Source organism: Aspergillus ambiguus, assembly GCF_047715705.1.
Source record: "Aspergillus ambiguus strain CBS 117.58 unplaced genomic scaffold BDV59scaffold_15, whole genome shotgun sequence".
NCBI lineage: Eukaryota > Fungi > Ascomycota > Eurotiomycetes > Eurotiales > Aspergillaceae > Aspergillus > Aspergillus ambiguus.
The window spans coordinates 77,915-99,208 of NW_027395528.1; the positions used below are offsets into that span (position 1 = coordinate 77,915).

At 47.4% G+C, this 21,294-nt stretch overlaps 9 protein-coding genes across 9 annotated transcripts; 4 read left to right on the forward strand and 5 right to left on the reverse strand.

Moving 5' to 3' along the window:
- Positions 1-1,686: 1,686 nt before the first annotated feature.
- BDV59DRAFT_193123 (cytochrome P450) lies at positions 1,687-3,584 on the forward strand (the record flags this gene model as incomplete). Its single annotated transcript, XM_073692169.1, has 8 exons — positions 1,687-1,918; positions 1,972-2,020; positions 2,113-2,144; positions 2,193-2,391; positions 2,449-2,835; positions 2,886-3,297; positions 3,346-3,381; positions 3,423-3,584. The coding sequence occupies 8 exons, from the start codon at positions 1,687-1,689 to the stop codon at positions 3,582-3,584; spliced, it is 1,509 nt and encodes a 502-aa protein (XP_073548007.1).
- Positions 3,585-5,709: 2,125 nt separating this feature from the next.
- Positions 5,710-7,897, forward strand: BDV59DRAFT_28512 (cation:proton antiporter). The gene is made up of 3 exons (XM_073696118.1): positions 5,710-6,146; positions 6,200-7,017; positions 7,077-7,897. Exons 1-3 carry the CDS (start codon positions 5,888-5,890, stop codon positions 7,779-7,781), a joined length of 1,782 nt encoding a protein of 593 aa, XP_073548008.1. The 5' UTR covers positions 5,710-5,887; the 3' UTR covers positions 7,782-7,897.
- Positions 7,898-8,064: 167 nt separating this feature from the next.
- BDV59DRAFT_177870 (uncharacterized protein) lies at positions 8,065-10,023 on the reverse strand. Its single transcript, XM_073689675.1, has one exon. The coding sequence runs from the start codon at positions 9,966-9,968 to the stop codon at positions 8,076-8,078; it is 1,893 nt and encodes a 630-aa protein (XP_073548009.1). The 5' UTR covers positions 9,969-10,023; the 3' UTR covers positions 8,065-8,075.
- Positions 10,024-10,395: 372 nt separating this feature from the next.
- Positions 10,396-10,823, reverse strand: BDV59DRAFT_201838 (uncharacterized protein; the record flags this gene model as incomplete). Its single annotated transcript, XM_073693904.1, has 4 exons — positions 10,396-10,489; positions 10,543-10,629; positions 10,688-10,758; positions 10,809-10,823. The coding sequence occupies 4 exons, from the start codon at positions 10,821-10,823 to the stop codon at positions 10,396-10,398; spliced, it is 267 nt and encodes an 88-aa protein (XP_073548010.1).
- A 527-nt stretch (positions 10,824-11,350) lies between these two features.
- On the reverse strand, positions 11,351-12,389 carry BDV59DRAFT_177871 (HAD family hydrolase). Its single transcript, XM_073689676.1, has one exon. The coding sequence runs from the start codon at positions 12,220-12,222 to the stop codon at positions 11,527-11,529; it is 696 nt and encodes a 231-aa protein (XP_073548011.1). The 5' UTR covers positions 12,223-12,389; the 3' UTR covers positions 11,351-11,526.
- A 398-nt stretch (positions 12,390-12,787) lies between these two features.
- BDV59DRAFT_177872 (DUF202 domain-containing protein) lies at positions 12,788-14,012 on the reverse strand. The gene is made up of 2 exons (XM_073689677.1): positions 13,411-14,012; positions 12,788-13,291 (listed from the first exon to the last, which is right to left on the reverse strand). The coding sequence occupies exons 1-2, from the start codon at positions 13,790-13,792 to the stop codon at positions 12,972-12,974; spliced, it is 702 nt and encodes a 233-aa protein (XP_073548012.1). The 5' UTR covers positions 13,793-14,012; the 3' UTR covers positions 12,788-12,971.
- A 1,252-nt stretch (positions 14,013-15,264) lies between these two features.
- Positions 15,265-16,793, reverse strand: pfa4 (putative palmitoyltransferase with autoacylation activity Pfa4). The gene is made up of 5 exons (XM_073689678.1): positions 16,446-16,793; positions 16,223-16,394; positions 15,865-16,164; positions 15,734-15,812; positions 15,265-15,683 (listed from the first exon to the last, which is right to left on the reverse strand). The coding sequence occupies exons 1-5, from the start codon at positions 16,781-16,783 to the stop codon at positions 15,316-15,318; spliced, it is 1,257 nt and encodes a 418-aa protein (XP_073548013.1). The 5' UTR covers positions 16,784-16,793; the 3' UTR covers positions 15,265-15,315.
- A 1-nt stretch (position 16,794) lies between these two features.
- BDV59DRAFT_28531 (putative DNA mismatch repair protein) lies at positions 16,795-19,900 on the forward strand. The gene is made up of 3 exons (XM_073696119.1): positions 16,795-17,433; positions 17,490-17,878; positions 17,927-19,900. The coding sequence occupies exons 1-3, from the start codon at positions 17,027-17,029 to the stop codon at positions 19,726-19,728; spliced, it is 2,598 nt and encodes an 865-aa protein (XP_073548014.1). The 5' UTR covers positions 16,795-17,026; the 3' UTR covers positions 19,729-19,900.
- A 218-nt stretch (positions 19,901-20,118) lies between these two features.
- BDV59DRAFT_201842 (DUF1295 domain protein) lies at positions 20,119-21,209 on the forward strand (the record flags this gene model as incomplete). The annotated part of the gene is made up of 2 exons (XM_073693905.1): positions 20,119-20,819; positions 20,882-21,209. 2 exons carry the CDS (start codon positions 20,119-20,121, stop codon positions 21,207-21,209), a joined length of 1,029 nt encoding a protein of 342 aa, XP_073548015.1.
- Positions 21,210-21,294: the final 85 nt, after the last annotated feature.

Consider the following 21,294-nt stretch of genomic DNA (forward strand, 5'->3'; position numbering starts at 1 on the left):
TCCAGTACCGAACATCGTCATTAGGAGGTGTTTCTTTGTTATATTCAGTGATAGAATTGTAGTCTCCCGTAAGGGAAACGCGATTATCGTTAAGTCGAGAAGAATTTTTATCGATGATATGCTGGCGATGTAAAGTATCTCTACTCTCCAGGTGGACAAAGAAATGTATTTCCAGGAGACGCTTTTAGATGGTTTCTATAGTTGCACATCACGCACCTGGATTGTTCGTGTCATACTGTCAAACTCAACTGTCCAAATATCTTTGCCGGTCCCATCTCTAGCCACTGCAATTATATTGGTCAGCATTGCCCTCATTCACCATGTATGAACGTACTGAGATATTCGAGAGCGCCTATCGTGACCGCTGCCAACTATTCCCAAGTCAATAAAAACGTATGGCTTCTCGTCTGTCGTGATCATCAACAGTACAAGGGCGCAAACACGTCGTCCAGCCCAAATTGATTTCGAAATTGCCAACAGCGAGTTAGTGTTGCCGCAATAGTGAAGTCGCAAACGCGCTTGTTTGATGTTCGAAATATCTCGAGCAGAGATTTCACACATTGTACTGGAGATGTTCTGTGCTGCTATCGGGTAGGTAGACCGGTGATCGGGGAGCAAGTGCAGATTTGGATGGGAAGCTCTTACTCAAGGCCTCTTTTACCGCACATGTGATGAAGTTGGTTTGTTGAACTCCATCGCCGCAGGGATATTACGAGTTGGTTGGTATACAAGACGATGCTATCAATTCTGTCGATAGACACTCTGACTGCAGATTTCAGTGAGGTAGAAGTAAGCAGCTGCACTTCCACAAAAGAGCTTACCGCACAGATAGGCGTGTGGTTTGACGTAAAAGCAGCTAAGCTAATAAATGCGACCACATGGAACATTAGTCTATTTTGCAATAGCATGTTGAAAATAATACTGAAAATTTTTGTTGGACGATGGGTTCGGCAACCGGGCAAGGCATCCCGTTTTCAAGCACATGTATGCATTTTACCTTCACCATGCTGAATCTCGGCTTCTTTCGTCTGAACCATATATCTTTTAGTGAGGGTCTATTCTTCCTCGTAGAGATACAAGGACGTCTAGTGCTTTCGGCTCGCGGGAGTATCTTCACTTTCTAGAGCATAATATGTCGTCCTCTACTATTGACTTACGGTATGGCTCCACCGGTGCTACGAAACGATAATTGATAGCGTTCTGGGTTTTCAATCAAAATCTCTATATAGTGTTGCTGCCACTTATGAATATTGGTATAACAGATCATGACACTATACGCTTCAGGGTGGAGAACAGATAGCCCAGAGGAGAATCTGCTGGAGGAGGGGACCGGTCTACAACATCCTTGGCTTAACAAAGACGGTTTGAAGCCAGTGGTACTGACGTCGCATTAGTTCACAATCCGTTGTAAGATCCCAGCGACCGTTGGCCTATCCGGTTGATCTAATATTCGACCGGCCGGCCGAGGGAAATGGAATAATGGCGGCGGACAGTTCTGGCCCACCGCATTAATTAAGATGAAATTAAATAGTAAAGATATCGCCTAATCCGCTAAGGCATAAATTAATAATACCCAAGTTCAGCCCCCAAACGAGTTCAGGGCGAAGTCTTGTTCACAAGGCCGTACTCACAGTCTCATATCAAGTCCGGTCTATTCTACGGATATCAGTTTAACTTCGATTTTCGATGTTGTCTTCCGGACTCTTTGACATTATCCCTGATCGTCAGGTGGTAATTCAAGTCGTGGTGGTGGGAGTGATCACTTACTGGACACTTTGGATATGTTATGCCAGATGCTTTCACCCATTGTCACGGTATCCAGGGCCTTTCTGGGCATCAGTTTCTCGGATATGGACTGTCGTTCATGTCCTAATAGGTAATGCAGAGGCCGCCCAAAAGGTTCTGCACGCAAGATATGGTGATAGTTAATGGATTCCTAAGTTAGGAATCGACATTGACAATTGGTCATAGGCCCTGTTGTGCGCATCGCACCAAACGAACTCATCATAAATGATCCACAGTATATCAGAAAATCTACGGAATAAATTCGGGATTTACCAAAGTATTATAAAGAAATTGATCATCAATAATTAAGGGCTAACGGTGACAGAGCGATTTCTACCTATCATTCCGGGCGCCATTCTGTATGTGGCTTTCGATATTGCACTCAGTGTGTTACTAATATTTAGAAGCCAGATACCCAGACCATTTTACTTCTACGGACGAGAAAATACATGCTAAAAGAAGGCGTAATGTGAGCCATGTATACACTATGACAAGCATTCTTCAGTCTGAGAAGTATCTCAATGAATGTACAGCGGTCTTCTTAGAGCAGCTAGGCAAGATTGCGGAAAACAAAGACACGTTTGATCTGCACGAATGGGTCAGAATGTGCGCTTTCATAATTTGTACCGTTACGTTCACGCTGTCACTAACAGAAGCCGTTAGGTACGCGTACGATGTTATCGGTGAACATTACTTTAGCAAGATGTTTGGCTTCTTGAAGTCTGGGAATGATCACTTGGGGTTTATGGGATCAACCGATACTTTGGTTCCGGTCATGACATTATCGGGAGTGATGCCAGCCTACATCCGACCATTGTTTATGTTTGCTGGCTTTCTGTTCCCAAGGGTGCGGAACGCGCTCACAGCCCTAGGGAAATCGAACAAGGCTGCAGAGACAGCCGTTCAGGACCACCTAACGGAGCGAGACAAGAATAGGGATGGCCAGCGCAGAGCCGACGTGTTGAATAAAGTGCTAGATATATACTTCGACAGCAGCGAAAAAGCTGATTTCGACCTTGATGATGTACGACTAGAGGCTTTCGGTGCCTTGTAAGTCTCCAAAACCTTACCAATTATCATTACATGACTAAATCCAGCAGTCTTGCGGGTAGTGACACAACAGCCATTTTCATTTCCGCGACTCTATACCATATTATCAAAAATCGAGATGTGTACGACCGTCTGACCAAAGAAATTGATCAAGGTACCAAGGAAGGCCTTTTCAGCACCCCGTTCATCACCTATAACGAGGCAGTCAAATTACATTACTTGAGTGCATGTATCAAAGAGGGTATGCGTGTCCACCCTAGCACTGCATTACCGTTTCCAAGAAATGCACCCAAGGGGGGTTGTGATATTGCAGGGCACTGGGTCCCGGAAACAGCCAGGGTTGGCGTGAATGCTGCTGTTGTTCAGTTTGACAAGTCGATATTCGGCGACGATGCAGATGTCTTCAACCCGTTGCGATGGATAGAGGGAGACACTGACAAAATGAATCGTTACATCCTTCAGGTATGTTAGGCAATAAAGGCCTATGTCGAGACACTAACGTGATTTCAGTTCGGAGCTGGTTCATGGACGTGCATGGGCAAACACGTATATATCCCTTCTACTAACTCCTGATGGATCAACTCTAGATTTCGATGACTGAAATTTATAAAATTGTCCCTGAGCTTTTGCGGTCGTACCATTTTGAGCTGGATGACCCCAGACCTATGACGACGACATCGTATTGGTTCTATAAGCCGGGGCCCATCAAGACCCGAGTTACAAAACGCCATCCTGACATCCAAGCATAGTAATTGCGATGGAAGCTCACAAACGGTATTGTTCACTGTCATAGACAATGATGTGCTGTCACAGTTGGCAAGACAGCAAGACACGGGAGAACTTCGGCTGTACGGAGTACGCGGAAACAATAAGACGATCCAGAGGCATCACGTGGTCGTGGCAAGCTGTCTAACGAATTAGAGTCAGGCTGGCCTACTTGGCGGATGACATAATGCTCTTGGCTCTGAATTAACGTAATCAACCACCGAACCGCGGATACCACCGAACCGCGGATTTTTACCGCGGCCACCACTATTTGAAGCTATTTAACTACCAACTCCATTGGATTTGATTATTTAAATACATAAAAAGATAGCTATTTCCTAGAGTAATTCCGAATCGTATGTCTAACTATCCTACAGCCACTGTAGCGTTGCGGAGCTCGCTTACGAGGTACTGGGGTTGTTTTATTAGGCTGCTTATTAGACTGCGTATCAAGCTGCTGAAGGCGATTTTGACCCTTCTGTATAGATAAAAAGTTATTATTACCTAGTGTACTCTGTCGTCTTGCCTTTTTCTTATATTTTCGCTTATTTTCTTCTCGTAATTTCTTAATTTTTTCTTATAAAAGAAGGTTAGTATGTATAGCTATTTGCGCTACCTTTTTAAGATACTAAATATAAGTAATAGGATTACTAGAAAGCTTCTGTTTCGCGCTAAGACTGTTCTGTAGACTGCGTATTTTCTTATCTAGCTAATGAGTATTCTGCGGAGTCTAAAAAGTAGAGGAAATTGAGCCTTCGATTAGTAATAGTGTTAGCGTATATAGTTAAAAGGTAAGCTTAGAGAGAACGCGTTCTTGATTAAATGGCTTAAGACCTGCGCCTGTAAATCTACCGTAGATATTTACTGGAGTAAATACTCTAGCGCGTGCGTCTAGATATAGAGATAGAAAGTTCTCTTTATTAATATAATTGTTGTCGGCGCCTATTTGATTTTTAAGAAGCTTTCCGTACGCGTCTTTAAGTGGGCTAAAAACACCTATATTAAGCGGTTAAAGAAGCTATGAAGCATAGGTAGGTATATAGAGATAGATAATTGTATACTACTTGCAGAATTCATCGAACTCAGTAGTTAGATGGCTACTATAGCTATTAAGAATCAGTAACCGCTTAGCACCAGTTATATAGCGCTTTGAAAATGGTTCAAAAACGATATTTAACTATTTAAGACCTATTTCATCGGTAGTCCAGCTATTCTGACTAGTTGCAATTCACTAGTCTTTACCAAGCTTAGGTTCCTAATACCAGGTAGCTTGCTGGTAGCTTCCTTTAAGGATAATAACTGGTGGTAGATATACGCCTTTTGACCTAATTGTTTCGATAATTGTGACCCATTTACGATTGCCTTAGATAACTCTACGCGGTCGCTTACTGCGCTTAGTTATAGTTATTATTTTAGAGGTAGAGTAGAGCCCTATTGCAAAGCCAGTCTTATTAAAGTTCTAGATATTGTCTTTATATATACCGTGTTCTTAAATAGTAGCTTATACAGTCTGAAACCAGGGTATTATAATTTTTGGATTTTCTTACTTTGCACGCTGATATATTATTTATCTTGTATATCGTGTACGTAGCTCAGGATAGCGCTTAATAAATTTATAAGTCTAGTTAACTCTGAGGGTTGTAGTAGGATCTTGTAGACGATTGCAAAATAATATTTAGGCTATTCTATGTAGAAATTCTAGTTAAATAGGAAATTCTCGTATATCTGCGTCTAATAATTATTTAAGTAGTAATTCTTCTTCGAATTTAGTAAGTTTATGGCTATTAGCGCGTCTTTCTGATCGTAATTTTAAGCTATTAAGCTGATCGCGTAGAGTATTTTTAGGGACTGTAAAGACCTGCGTAGCGCGTAATATTGACTTAATTTAATCTCCCTGGTAGGCCGAAATAGCTATCTGAATCCTTGATTCTTTAGAAAGAGGTATACTAGATTATAGTGGCGAGAAAAAGACGCGTTGAACGAAGAGAAGAGATTCTGGTTGAAAATCCGCGGTTCGGTGGTATCCGCGGTTCGGTGGTTGATTACGTTATTCAAATATCGTTTCGCTCCTTTCTCGAAATTCCATCTGCTGTACATATTTGTCCCCGTATTTTCAGATTCGAATTGATTCATTTCAATCCTGACGTCTCTTCCTTCACGATCACTCTTATGGAGTCCGCTGCCGTTCGAAAAATACTTTTGAGCTATAGAAAACTACTATTCATACCGATATAGCAGTTCAATTGTATAATTTTTTTTGTAATAAGAACGACCATTTTGACCGCGAATGGCTGGCGATCAAGCAGCAGAATCGGCTTTCGCCTACCATGAACCTCCAATTGCAACGGTTCTGAACCAGGCTGGGTTCCTGGTCGTTCTGAACGTTGTCAATGTCTGTCTAGACAAACTCCTGTACTGTGGTCTCATCGGTCAGTTGTTCATCGGTATACTCTGGGGTACTCCAGGGGCTAACTGGCTCGACCGAGAGATGGAGACTGTTATCCAGCAACTGGGGTATCTGGGCCTAATCATGCTCGTCTACGAAGGTGAGTTCGTTCCATAGCTGAGCACAGCGAAACTGTTCCTCACAAAGATGTAGGTGGCCTGTCGACTTCAATCAAATCACTGAGAGCGAATCTCTTGGTCTCTTTGTCGGTCGCAATTACCGGTATTGGAGCGCCCATGGGCTTGTCTTTCGTTCTCAAGGAGCTGGTGGGCGCAACCTCCCTACAGGCATTTGCCGCTGGGGCTGCCCTTAGTGCTACCAGTCTGGGAACTACCTTCAAAATTTTGTCAACGACACAATTGATCTCCACGAGGCTCGGCACTGTGACAGCCAGTGCCGCTATGCTTGATGACGTGGTTGGCCTTGTTATGGTCCAGATTATCTCCAACCTTGGGGGCAATGCCGCATCATTCAGTGCCACTACTGTGGTGCGGCCTGTTTTTGTCTCTATTGGATTTGCGATTGGACTATTGCTTCTATGTCTTTTTGGTCTGCGCCCGATCCTGAGAAAGTTACTCGCCATTTCGGACAAAATGCCAAAGGTCATGGGCACATTTGAATTTGCGTTCGTCGCCCACACCTGCATTCTGGTAGGCATCGTGGGTGGTGCGACGTGTGCAGGAACTTCCAGTCTCTTCGCTGCATATCTAGCGGGGGTTATCATATCCTGGATTGACGGGATGGCTGCCGCGTTTAGAGATCCAAGGAGTGCATCGGGACCCGGAGTTCCACAGACTGCGTCAGATTTGCCTGAAAATGCTTCCTCGCCGCCTGTGGACAGCAGTGACGAGATAGCCTCTCGACCATCGTCAAGTGGTGATGGTATGGCGTTCGTGATCCCTACTGGTGCAATGGTCTATGATAAATACTACAAAGGACCCGTCAACAGGGTGTTCACTCCTCTCTTCTTTGTATGCTCCCCAGCTTTAGTGACATTTATTTTCGCTGTGCACGACGCTAATATGCTCAGGCTTCTATCGGATTTGCCATCCCCATTACAGAGATGTTTCATGGGGAGATTGTGTGGCGAGGCGTCGTCTACGCTATATTGATGACATTTGGAAAAATAATAACAGGACTGTGGCTTATCCGTTTCTCTTCCTCAGCTCGAATCGGCAAGATGATATCTCTCATTAACAAACCGCTGTCCTATGGCATTCTGTCTTGTGTCACCCCAAAGCGCAATACCATGGGAAAGGAGAAAGGAAAACAACCTAGCGAGAGCAATCAATCTGCAAGTGAGCCGATGGCTTCTTCGGCGAACAATAACCAATCCAGCGATCGAGATGAGGAGCCAGCGGCCCCTGCCAAGGACTCCAATGGTGGTCCTCAAGACCCCCAGCCTAAAATGATGTCTTCCAAGTCACAGGCCCCGCTCGCGATTCCTCCGAAGCCAAAATCGCTGTATCCGCCCACCATTCTCGGACTGGCAATGGTTGCTAGAGGGGAAATCGGTTACCTGATTGCCTCGCTTGCGGAAAGCCAGGGCATATTTTCCAAAGGCTCTTCTTCTGATGGACCTTCAGAAACTTATCTAGTTATTATCTGGGCCATCTCTCTGTGCACCCTGATAGGCCCGATTTCGGTTGGGACTCTGGTGAAAAGGGTGAAAAAGCTCCAGCAGAGTAGGGTGGACTCGGGCGGCCCTGACCCCTTGGGTGTTTGGGGAATTTAATCGAAACGTTTATTCACATTTCGTGGTCCGTAAATGCTTTGAGTAGAGCTGCAGTGGCATGCTCTTTAAGCATTCCTGGTTATTCTGCAGCCGAGCATAGTCACATTCAACTGTTCACTTGAACATGACCTTCAACAGGTTTGCATGCATTACAATTCGGGATGGCACTTTGCTGCTACAATATATTTCGTACGTTCACGGAGCTTAAGGGGTATTATACCTGCTAGAAGCACACGATCTTAGCATCTAGGCAATCCTACAATACCACACATGTTGAATAATGCGTGAACACAATCATCCATGATTTTCCTCTGTCGCGGGCTTTACCGATATTAATGGTAGGCTACTCCAATCCTTTCTCCAGTCACCAGTCTTTCCAGGCCAAATGTCACGAAATATTGCTTCAAAATAGCCCAGGTCGTCAGGTGCAAGCTCACCGATTAATTGCCGCTCACGTGCGCCAATCTCTTGCACAATAATGTCCCCTTGCCCGTCATTTCGCGGGTTCCGAATACATAGAAATCGGCCGCTGAGGTACCTCAGGATATTGCAGAAGAGGTTATGTAGCCATCTATGATTGAAGCGAATGATGCCGTCTCCACCTGCCTCCACCCTCAGCCATGTCAAGGGAGATTTCACTGAAGCATGCGCTTCTGTAATCGTCCGGAATATTGAACGCGCCAGCGTCTCGTCAATAGCTGAATTCATTATAACGTCTCTTGCATTCGGGGCCATAATCGACCCAGCCCAATACGGAGTCAGTGTAATAGAACGGTCTAGGACTAGAGACAGGCGTTGGAGGCGCTTGAATGCTCCCAGCGCATGGTATAAGCCTGCTTCTTGTGCGTCACTTTTGGTGCGTGGAATGGGCAACGCCAGGTTAACGATATGGGGACAGTATATGGACATCTTCTCGATATGTTGCTGTGTGAGGACTAATGCATAAGGCGAATGACTTGGCGTGAGGTGGAACTTTTTGAGGGACTTTCCATGATGGTGTAGGATGGCATCAAATGCTTCCCGTCCAAAATCTGCGCTTAACTCGAGGCTTTCGAGAGGTGGTAGGCTAGCAATGAAAGCAGCTCCTCGCGAGTTATAATGATCAATGACCCTCGACCACACCCTATCGGCTCTTTCATCCACGGCATGTAAAACTAATGATTTCAGAGATGGGAACTCGCAAGACTTTGCCAACCAGTCGAGGGAATCATCATGAACAGTCCCCCTGAGATGAAGGGAGCGAATGTCAGAGAATGCTATATGATCCCGTATTTCCTGTAAATGTTGCAACCTCACTGGACTTAGACCCAATTCGCGGAGCTGTCTTTGGCTTTTCGATGGTGACTGGTGGAAGAAAGGCCCGATCCACGGCGGTGCATCAAAATTTCGAAGAACATAGTCAGGCCAGGCTGTTATTTCAGGGCAGTAAACGAAATCTATTCTCTCGAGACGCGGCGCCATGCCCTCGATTATTTGCAGGGCCGCTTCGTAGTTGTAGTTCCTCAGTTCATCGGAATCCCACACATAGTACGGAAGCACAATACTTTGCAGGTTTGGCGATGTTGCCAGCGTCATCTCCTGTGGGTCTATCTCACGAGGATAATCTCGGTGTTGGTGAAGGCTCCATAGCTGAAAAGACCGGATGTGTAGATTGCATTCTGGGAGTACCTCGTGAAGCACTGAAAGTATAACAGGAGACAACTGCGTTTTGCAGGCGTATATGAAATCCTTCAAACCCGTAAGATGCCCTATGAACCTGGCCAACGGCTCCCATACTTGGGCCTCTTCATTAGGCGCAGGAAATATCACGCGGTCGGGGAAAATATGCTGATACCGACGGGCTCTATTGCTGAACTCGTCGTCCCAGTAACTTCCCCCATGATATGTTGCACCAAGTTTTGAGTTGGGGTGATATTCTGTAGAAGGCGTGATCTCAACCTCCAGCTTTCGGACATGTCCAAAGCTCGAAGTCTTCTCGAGAAGTTTGCTCCAAGCTTCCATAGATTTTCTCAACTCTTTTCCACACGGTGCCGACAGCTGGATCGAACGGAAGCGATATACATTGGATATTTCGCAGCAGCGTTTATTCACGAGGGAGAATGTATATATGCTGGACATGTGTTCATCCGCAATGTGTTTGCAAATGCTCTCGATTATCTCCGAAGGCATGGCTTCGAACGTTGTCATGTTGGTGGCGTGTATTCCTAATACAGTCACGTTATTGAGAAAATAAAACGCTTCGGGATACCGCAATTGGAGGTTATTCTGTAACCTAATAGGTCTCGCAGATCTGGGATTTAATAATCTCGGTGCCTGTTGCACAGCCCCGCTGCTTAGTATTGTGGCTTAGGAAATAAGGGCCGTCAATTCCATGGATTTATATATCACGTTTATTTGGATTGACTGAGTCGTAAAATATGAATATATTGTCACCGGAGACCGTATCATACCAAGGTAAAAGGTTCGATATAGGAGCTCAGTACTTGACATTCGGAGGCACTATTAGTCCAGTCCCAACCCTTAACACTTGTTACAAAATCATGATTCTTCGAATGGCAGAGATAATGAATGTCTGCAATGTTTGGTTTGGAAATCACGTTATTTTTATGCCTATTTACCAATGGAAGTCTGTAATAGCGATGCTAAGACCAGGAGGAACCTCCACATTCTGAAGCTCTTTTAAATCCATGTCGTCAGGGACCACCACCCTGCCTTATTTAGTGGAGCGTTCAGATTGTGTAGAAGAGCTGACTGGACCTACTGCATAAAGTGGGTAGGAGGTGTCGTCCGGGTAGATTGGAAGTCATCCGGAATCTCCACTCCTTTCTCTTTGTAGATATCTCGGATGCTAATGTGAGCCGTTAGCTTGCCGGTTAGGGGTTTAAACACTGCAAGGCGAGAAATACTGGTCAGCGAGCACCTTCCCATCCCCATAAAAATCGTGAGCTAACTCGTTCGTGTAACGGATGTCGAAATTCTGTTACTGTTAAAATTGAGCTTATTCCGAAGAGGGCGGTAACGACTAACCACGTCCTTCGTCATTATGGCGGCTGTTTCTGGATAAGTTTGAAAAAAGACAAGGGATTGTCAAAGCTCAGAAATTGAGATCAGAGAGCCTTGTGGGTTTTAATTGTGGTCTCGACCTAGGTGGTGTTAGGAGTCTTTGATTTGGTGTTGCCGGGAGATGAAGTCATCGACACTTCATCAACATCATCAATTCTCTCTCGGCCATTTGCGGGGATCACTGATTACTGGACCATGGTCCCCTAGGCCTCTATTAGGACGGACGCCCTGCTGCCAATCATATCGATGACCGCGATGCGTTGCTTTAGGTTGACCATCCTCCTCCATACACACTCTCATCAACTTCGTCAAACCCAAATCTAATTTGCTCCCACTTCGGTCAAGCGAGTACATGGATTCTTTCTAAAGGCGTGATATTTTTCGCATTTTTGCTGGAATAAGTATTGCATTTATCGGATATTCATGTCTACTTTTGGAAGGTCAGTACAAAAAATATAATTGGGAGCCATTTTACGACCGAATGAAGGTAATAGACACCAAGTAACACCCGATAAAATGTACAAAATACGATATTTTATTTCCGAAAACGCACGCGATCGCAAAGTTTCAAATATCAAAGCTATACTGGATATATTCTAAGATCTAGACAGTAACGGCCAGTCTATCCATGGTATCCAAAACAGAGATAACCAAAAAGAAAATAAAACCCGTCATGAGCCATCTATTTGCCCATCACAACGCCTACAACATCAACAAGCTCATCGATAGTAAACTCGGGCTTTGCAGCCTCACACTCCTCGTGATCACCCTGCCCGAATCGACACCAGCAAACCTTGACGCCGATATTCCGAGCATACTGGATATCGGTGACCGTGTCTCCAACCATCAGCACCTCCTCGGGCCGAAGCGCAAAATCCTCGCCATAGAGCGTCTTCAGCCTCGGCAGGAGGATATCCGTATAGCTGACGGGGTCGGGCTTCCTCTTGGAGCCGTCGATGTTGTCGCCAATGATGAGCGGCTCGGGGAAGTAGTCCAGGAGATCTAGCCTCTTCAGGGCTGTCTTTATGGAGTCAAAGACCTTATTGCTGGCAATCGCGACGATGACGTTCGCCGCTTTAAGTGCGTCCAGAACCTCCCGCAGGCCCGGGTACGGCCTCGTGAGCGCCTGCCCGTGAACGGCGTACAGCCCGCGGTAGGTCCTCGTCCATTCTTGCGGGTCAAAATCCTTTTGGTCCGGGTGCAGAATGCGGAAGGCCTCTGCTAGGGCGGCGCCCTTGGAAATGAGTCGGCGCAGCTCCTCCTTAGGCGGGGCCTGATCTTTAGATAGGGTCTCGAAGGTTAATGTGGCGCAATGTTCGATAGCCTCATAAGAGTCGAAGATGGTGCCGTCGAAATCGAATATGACTAGTTTAAACATTGTTTTGGGTTTTAATTCCTTGATTGAGGGGGTTTGTTGCAGGATGTGGAGGGGTTATGGCCGATGTTTGACCGGATAGGTTGGGTTTGGGCGCGAAAAATTGCGATGCTGCGATGGATGATTTTCCCGGTAGCCGAGACCGTGACTCAATGTGGCGGGTCAAGGGGTTCCGCCCGATTTCTTGGTTCCGATGTAGTTTATCTGGGATGCAGATGCTATCTTCTTTCCTACACACGACGGGATTTTTGTGGGATGGTGGACGTATTAATTATCGGGAATGTGTATGCCCAAGAGTGGGCAACCTCGGCATATCCGCCATAGGCGGGATGGAATCCGAACTTGTCGAGTCCTAGGTTACGGAACGATCATGAGTGGACGATAACCAAGTGCACGCATACTACAGTAAGGGCAAATGATGCGGAATCATAATCGAAACCCTGAAGTGAAAGGATTCAAATACCCATACCACCTGCGTAACCCCAGTAGACGTGCTCCGCGGTATTCTCCCATCCATGGAGTCAATAGAATTAACAGCAGTTATGAAATGTAGTATAATCATAATTTATTCCCATTAGGTTCAAATCCCATATATTCATGTCTTCGTCAAACTCGCTAAAAGGGCAAGCATGCACTATGGACAGATCGAAACTATCGGCAAGCATAGCCATCTACTCATGGTTGATCAGACTCGATCTCAACCGTGATGACTAAAGACAGAATGAACATAACGAGAATGACCTGTACATTCGTTAATATGCGACGTCGAAGATCATAAGCCTACTTACGGAACATAAAAGGAGCGCAATTGAATTCAACTCCCAGCCGCCCGCATACACCGTCCCCAAAGCCATGGCATGCTGTTGTTTCCAGAACCGAGCAGCACCCAACAGGGCGACTATCATAGCAATCCCATGAAAAGTCACAGACAGCGGGATGCCCACCTGATAGTATCCCAAGTCGATGTTGGGCGAGAGCGAGTGCTGGAGACGGAAAAGCTGGGCGACAAGGACACCTTGCATCGCAATCATGACTGATGTTCGGATATATGCGAGGAATGTCCGTTCAAGTGCTGGAAAGTGTAAGCTGCAGACCGAGTACGGTTCATTTAAAAAAAAAAAAAAAAAGAGAGAGAGAGAGAGAGAGAGAGAGAGAGAGAGAGAAAGAAGGAAACAAATGCGAGAGACCTACCAAAATGATCCCGATTGTTCTTCTGAGGAACAGTCATAACAACATGCCGCGTCCAAAATCGCTGGATACTACCCCATACGCCCGTGCCTGGTTTGCGTTGTTGCTCCGTGCGTTGACTGGATCGGGATACCGTCCGATGGGTGGTGACGCGATACTCTCCCGATGAAAGCGAACCGGTCGACCAGGTCGCGGCATCGTCCTCATGGGTCTCAATCTCATGGAGCTCCAGGGCATCTCTATCCCGATCATCCTCGTTGCGATGGTGGGGACTTTGGGGACGTGAATCCGGGGAAGAAGCGGGCAACGCTCCAGAGGCGGGGGTGGCCATGGCCCGTTGCTCCCCGTCCACCGATGTTCGGGAGTCCTCTGGCCGATCTGCCATTGTGTAACTGGCAGGGACACCACGCGACCTCGAAGGCTCAACGGCAATGCGTACCTGGACGGAAGGGAAGGGCTGGAATGGAGGGAGGAAGAAGAGAGGGAAACGAGGGTTACATTCTTTCGGGGCCAGTCATTGAGACATCATCATTCGCCTATCGGCAACTCCCGCTCATAGCCGATCGGGTATTCTCCTCAGATGGATCATTCGGAGGGCCTCAATTGGGCTCAGAAAGGGTGATCGAAGAGATAGAACATGAAGTATAAGTTTCGTTACTCCAGTTTTGTATTTGGCGCCCCCCACGCCTAGTTGTGGCATGCTTAACTACCATCGCCGCCAATCAAGGCGTGGCTTCCACTCCCTTGCGATGGCGCCATCGACGATGAATATCCACTTCGAAAAAGTAATGTCAGAGGCTAACTTGCTTAGTCTGGGGTTGGATCGCCGGCAAGGGCTCATCTGCCGTGTAATCGATGCATGCAATCTACGAAATATGGTGTCACCAGGTTGCCCCAGCAAATTATCACCATCATCTAGCAGAGTAAGCTCTTGTGGCTATTTACGCCAGCCACTGGCATTTCCAGCAGATTCTACTTTTGCTTTCGCTCGGCGATTTTTTCATTTGGTGATGAGTCTACAGCATATTCCGATGATCGATATCCCCGGACCCAGGTAGATAAGTAGCCAAAAAGGGAAATACTACGAAATGACTCTTGTGCCCCCGAGTTCAGTCCCAGAAGAACCAGGCTAACCAACAAATACCTTCGGAAAAACATCCAGTTAAATGTAGTCGATTACGAGCGCACTGCCGTTCTGCATCGACTGTCGTGGTTCCCAATGTCGGCCGGTCGCGGGAGACCTTGGCCTCCTTTCATGGGGGTATAAAACGAGTAGACATTGCATTGGACGGGCTAATATCACCACAGAAGATCCTGATAGCTTATTTCTTAGATCGAGTAGAACTTGGCGACAACTTTGACTATTCCTCTTTCACCATGTCCCAAGCCAAAGATCACTGGTCGGCAAAAGGTATACCATACCGACTGATACCCATACCTATATGCTGATACGCTCTAGGAATACGCTACTTCGGCATCGCTCGCTCCCAAGCTGACCCAGACTCTTCTTTGTTACCTGGAGCCCAAGCCAACAGACAGAGACTTGGATGCTGGATGTGGTGATGGTAAATTCACAGAAGCCTTGCCAAACCGAGATCAGCCTGAAAATACCACTATACCGCACCACTAGGTGTCTAGACACTCTTTGGTAGCTGGACGGTAATTTTTTTTTCAGCCAACAAGCCTTCATCCCCGGTATTGAGTGTATTTTTTTGGGATTGACAGCCCACCTGCGATGATTGACTCTGCCAACAAACAGATCTGCAATGTTCTCCAGACGATTGTCATGCGCCACGAGGACAGGAGTCAATGGGTCGGGAAAGTACAGCTGAGATGTATTGCGAAAAGGCTATGATTTGTATTCATACAAGGGCATATGCACGTACACACAAGCGAGAAATTTGCTTTTCATCGTCTCTCAACTCTTTGTCGCAGGATGTCCTCTTCATCGTAGAATTCGATGTCTTCATCCACACCAAAATCGCGCAGACGTTCCCCTTCGGAGTTTCGCCAGCCTTCTTCGCCATCGTCGGCATCAGTCTCGTATGAATCAGACTCGTCGCTCGAGTCATTATCATGCAGCTCCTCTTCAGCGCGTTTATGAAATCGTTTGCGACGCTGCACGTTCATTCCTGGGCGGCTCATATCCTTCGCCTTCCGCTGATTGAATGTTTGCATATCTCCAAAGCCGGAGCTTTCGGTAGTAAATGGTTTTTCGTTACGAGATGGCAGGGGAATACGATCTGGATCAGGTGGCGGCCAAGAGAGATGAGGATCTGCACGCCATCAGCTTGAGAATTTTACATTCAGTTCTCGGAAAATTCACCTTCAAAGCCGTTAACCTCGAAGTCCAACCCAGTCTCCCCTCTAGGGGTGCGTGCAAGCGGCCAAAACCAGCTTATAACCTTGCCATAGCGTTAGCAATCTTCAGAGAAAGAGATAACACAGAGCTCAAACATTTCCATTTCCACCCATCCCAGCCTTAATATTAGACCAAATCCCAATGTCGTACGGGAATTCCTGTTTCTTAATGCGCACGCGAATCCCTCCGGGGCCCTGCAGGTACCCGCCGTAGTGTCGCGCCCGGCGGACGAGCGTTTCATGTCGCTCAATTTCCCATGATTCAATCGTGGTCGTATTTGATGCTAGAGCCCAGATGGTCCGGAACAAGAGAATTCCTAGCACGAACACGGTCAAGCTGTTCGTAACCACGAGAACGAACAAATGGGCGATCTGGCCCACGCTTGGTCCCATGTACTTGACAGATAGTCCGGTCAGCAATTCTACAATAGGCGGGGGCACGGTAGACCCATACACTTGGTAGATCCTTAGAAGCCCAGACAACAGACACGCGATCAAAGAGGCAGGATTCCAGATAGGTCATGCCTGCGACGGCATAGAACAAGAACCGTATGAAATGGGGAAAGGTGAAGTGGGAGACACAGTTCGATGTCCAGGGACAATGATGGTCCATCTTCGGAATGCATCTGATACATTTAGACCTTGATGAATTCTAAAGCCCATCTGGATGACGATACCTCTGACACGTCTTGCAGTGGTGTGCGCGTGGCGGCTTAAAAGCCTCGCATCTGCGACACCATCGCTGTCGGTCATTGAGACTGTCGACTACCGGCTTCTGTCCACCATCCGGACGCCAATCCGCGGGAATGCGTCCCGGATCTACGGTGCACGATCGATAGTAAGTGATCCAGATGCATAAAGCGGCGATGTTCAGGCGCCATGCTTCCTCCTTCGTGAGGGGAGCGGGCACAAAATGCAGGAAAAAATACTGCGAAGTATAGGCCAAGAAACTAATCAATGCACATACAGACGGTATGGCCAGTCGAGATATTGAAAAGGAAGAACAAAGCATCATGGAATCACTGTCTGAATGTCGTCTTGTTCGGTTCTGTCGATGTTTCCAAAACGGGGGTTGTTGATGCATGACTCAGCACCCGCCCACCGTCCAATCGCGTTGTGTCTCGCTGAATCTTTTGATCTCCAGACATCCCATCCTCTTGCAATCAATGCATCTGAGTTCATGCATCATGTTGAAACTCGAAATGGCTACCTGATGTATCCAGTTGGCATGGAATAAATTGATTTGGCGGCTTCGAGGATGCCTATTACGGCTCTTCCCCAAGACACCGCCCGAGCAATTGGCTCAGCCTCGGTCATATCAGACCCCTGCTCGGTGGTGAAAGAGCTGTTGGACAACGCGTTGGATGCTTCGGCAGTATCTGTATTCATTGAAATATCCCAGAACACCGTGGATGTGATACAAGTGAAAGACAATGGACACGGGATATCCCCCGGCGACCATGCCGCTGTTTGCAAACGCGCCCACACAAGTAAGATCCAGACGGTCGAGGATCTCAGGAAGATCGGAGGGTCTTCACTTGGCTTCCGGGGCGAAGCCCTCGCAAGTACGGTTGAGGTTTCAGGGAGTGTGAATATCACTACCAGGATCGAGGCTGAGCCAGTCGGTTCTGTAATCAAATATGGACGGGATGGCGGTGTAATTAGGTATCTACCTACCTCTCAGGCTGGAGTCAAACCATGGACTAACAAACTGATAAAAGTGTTGGGCGTGCGTCTCATCCAGTGGGAACTACTGTTAGAGTAACCGATCTCTTCAAGCACGTCCCTGTGCGGCGGCAAACGACCCTGAGGAACGCAACTAAAACTCTCACACGGATTAAGCAGCTAGTCCAGGAGTATGCTGCTGCACAACCTTCCAGGCGCCTGTCTCTGAAGATCCTAAAAGCGAAGAATGAGAGTGGCAACTGGGTGTATGCCCCAAAACCTGGTGCAACCATCGTCGACGCTGCGATGAAAATTGCCGGTAGTGATGTTGCATCTACATGCGTTCTCAAGCATTGGCCCCTCCCAGAGACGGCCTCGCAGTCTAGTGTCCCACAGGTAGAATCAGAGTTGCGCATTACTGGTCTTCTTTTAGACCCCGCCGCAGGTAAACCCCCTTTACACCGACCTGTTGAGGCCTATCTCACTGGTTCAGATGTCACGAAAGGTAGCAAAATTGGTCAACACATCAGTGTTGATGGCCGACCCATATCCACTTCCAGGGGTTTGGGCAAAAATATTGCAAAGATCTATAAATCATACCTCCGATCATCCGAGAACACGAAATCTTCCTCGATCGCAGTTACTGACCCATTTCTTTGCGTGCATATCCAGTGCGACGGTGCTCTTTATGACGTTAATATAGAACCCGCCAAGGATGATGTACTATTTGAGGACCCTCCAGGTGTCCTTAGTCTCATAGAGGGCCTTTTTCGCCATGTGTATGGTGATAAGGAAGATCCCATAGAGAAGCGCAGCCGTTCCACTAAAGGCAAAGAACCTGTGAAGCAAAGGGATGGGTTCGAGTTGCTCCTCTCTCGAAGCAGTCCACAAACGGTATTAGGAGACTATCGAACATGTCCCAGTAGCCATGGGGCAGGTCGCACACATACCACCACATCCACTCCTGAATCAACACCCGATACTTCGCAGCGGAATATGCAAGTCGTTCCGGATGTTCCTTGTAGTGGCAATGCCAATAATTCAGATTCAACTGACCAAGAGGCATTGAATCCGTGGTCCATAACTAAAATCATCGCTCCTTTCAACCCACTGAAGCGCACTCCAACCATTGCACACAATAGTTGGTTACCTATCTCCACGAAGTCGATGTCCATCAAGGACTCCGGTAGCTCTCAAAAAGGCAGACGAGGGTCCTCAGACACATCGTGGGCAGCTAGTCCAACGGCCTCGAACCATCGGTCTATGTCTACTTCACCATCGAATCCTCAGTCGTCCGGAACGATCTTGAATACTTCCCAAACATCTCCGAGTCCCAGAGCCAATGACCTGAGACACGCCTTAAGAGAAAGAGATCGCGCACGATATGGTAATGGCTCTCTGGATACCTGGTTCAGCAAAACTACGCAAGTCGCATTGACTCGAATTGCTTCCGAAGATTCACCAAGCTCTGAACAAGAGGAGCCATCATTGGCCCGGTTAGCACAGGACCGTTTTGGATCGGAGAACCAACTTTCTCCATCTCAGTCTACTCCAGTTCGTGCGCCTTCTTGCACAGATGATATCTCTCCCCGCACTGTCGATACGCCGCTGTCAAAGGAATCGCAACACTCGCCGCCTGCCGAAGTGCAGAATCGTCCTAAACCAGGGTGGAAAAGGCTCGACCAATGGTCATCTAAATTGCATGAGCTCTCAAAGCCTACTCCATCTCCTGGCCTAGCGGAGGCTCTTGATTTTGAAAATCGGAAGAAGGAAGCTATACAGAAAAGACGCGAACAAATCAAGAATCGCGAAGGCTATACCACACCTACCAGCTCTCCCCATCTGAGCAGGTATCTTGCCGCCCGTGCTGCTCTGTCTGAAGACCAGACCGGCAAGGAGGAACCAACCACCACCTTGAATCCGTATGACCCGAGAGCATACTTATTGCGCCATCAAACGCATGAGAGTGATGTTACTCAAGGTGAAAAACCAAGAAGGATTAATACGAACAAACTCCCTTTCGAAAAGATACCAGATGGGCAGCAACTTCACAATATTGGTCTGACCCTGGCCAGAGACATCTCTGCTTTCTCAACTTCCTTCGAGCAGACATCTACAATTGACCTATATACGAAATGTGGATACCAATATGAACCATTGACGGCTTCTAATACAGAGCCTGGTACCATTGATGCATGGTCTTCGCGACTCTCTCGTCTAATAAATATGCAATACAGGACTGGAGAGGGAGCGGTCACTCCGGATGTGCATTTCGATTTCTCATCCATTCACTAGCCCCGATTCCTGTACAAAATATTTTTATTCGATGAGATTATATGTTTTCAGCGTTGCAATTTATTGTCGGTTACAATAACAGTTGAGCCCAACCGTGTCGCAGGTCGAATCCCCACCACATGTTCTATATATTACTTATTCTGTATATAGTATCCCCTTTATTAACTTGCACCTTCAGCATGATATCATGAAATCTGTCTTCAAATATTGCGTCCCCATCGTCATCGGTGGAGATTTACCCAAGTCGGCAACCCCAACGTCACCTGGAGCGCCAGCAGCAAGTTACATAATTCTGACATCAACCCGCATCCAACTCCTATTAAGCTCATCTCCTGCATGTCAAAGAAAACAGTCCATACCTTAGCGCAGGGTTCAAGTAAAATTGCGACCATGGATATATATGGTTCCAAGAAGCCCATGGTCGACCTAGACCGGGTAACAAGCCCGCCTCCGGGTCATGGCATAAACCCGGGCGACGTTGGGATCTTCAAATCCACAATTCTCCCGTCTTTCTCTCTGCACACCGGCTTCTCGATCGCATCCTTCATTGCGGCGAAGGTCACTGACCGCGGTGAAATGAAAGACTGGGCGTGGCCTTCTAGCCAAGTTGCCAACGCATGGTGGAGCGCCGTTGGCCTCCAGATGTGCCATGATGGAGTATCCTTTTCCACTGCATGGCGGACTCTTCCATGGACGGAGAAGATCCTTCTCAGCTCGGTAACGCTTTGGGGCACCAGGTTGTTCTACCGTATTGTGTCAAGGAGTCTTTCCCGCGGCCGCGATGATCCCCGCTACGACGAGCTAAAAGCCAAGGACCCAGGGTTCTGGAAATCGGCTTTCCTCAAGCTGTTTCTCCCCGAGGCCGCGTTTCTGACATTCATCACTCTGCCATTTACACTACCTTTCCGACTGAGCTCGTCCAGTATCGACCTCTCGCCCGATGCCGTAGGCACTGTGCGCGCCCTCGGCGTGGCGCTATTCAGCGCAGGCTTTGCCCTTGAAACTATGGCGGATGCGCAACTCGAGTTACACCGTCAGGAGCGGACCGACTTATGTCGCCATGGAGTGTGGAGTATTGTCCGGCATCCGAAGTGAGTTGAACCTAGACGCACGTCGAACATATCATGATGTATACTAACGACCGCCAATGTAGCTACCTGGGCGACACCCTGGTGCACATTTCATTTGCAGTCCTGAATGTCGCCAACGCTTTCAACCCACTGGCTCTTTTGGGCCCCATTGCTAACTATGCCTATCTCCGCGTTGTGGGAGGTGATACGCAAAACGAAGCTAGCCAGGAAGTGCGGTACAAGTCGCAGGATCCACACAAGTACTTGCAGCTTCAGACTTGGCGTCAGGAGAAGAACAGCTTCTGGCCTGGTTTGTCGGAGCTGGCTAATCCGTGGACCTGGGTTGTCGTTGGGAGTGGTTTGGTCGGCGTCGTCATTGAGGAGGGAATTCGGGGATGGGCAACGCAGTAATCTGATTATTTGTGGTGCTAGATGATATTTTAGATTGCTAAGGACCCAGAGCTTTCTCCATTTAATGGTTATTTTCAAACCGCGG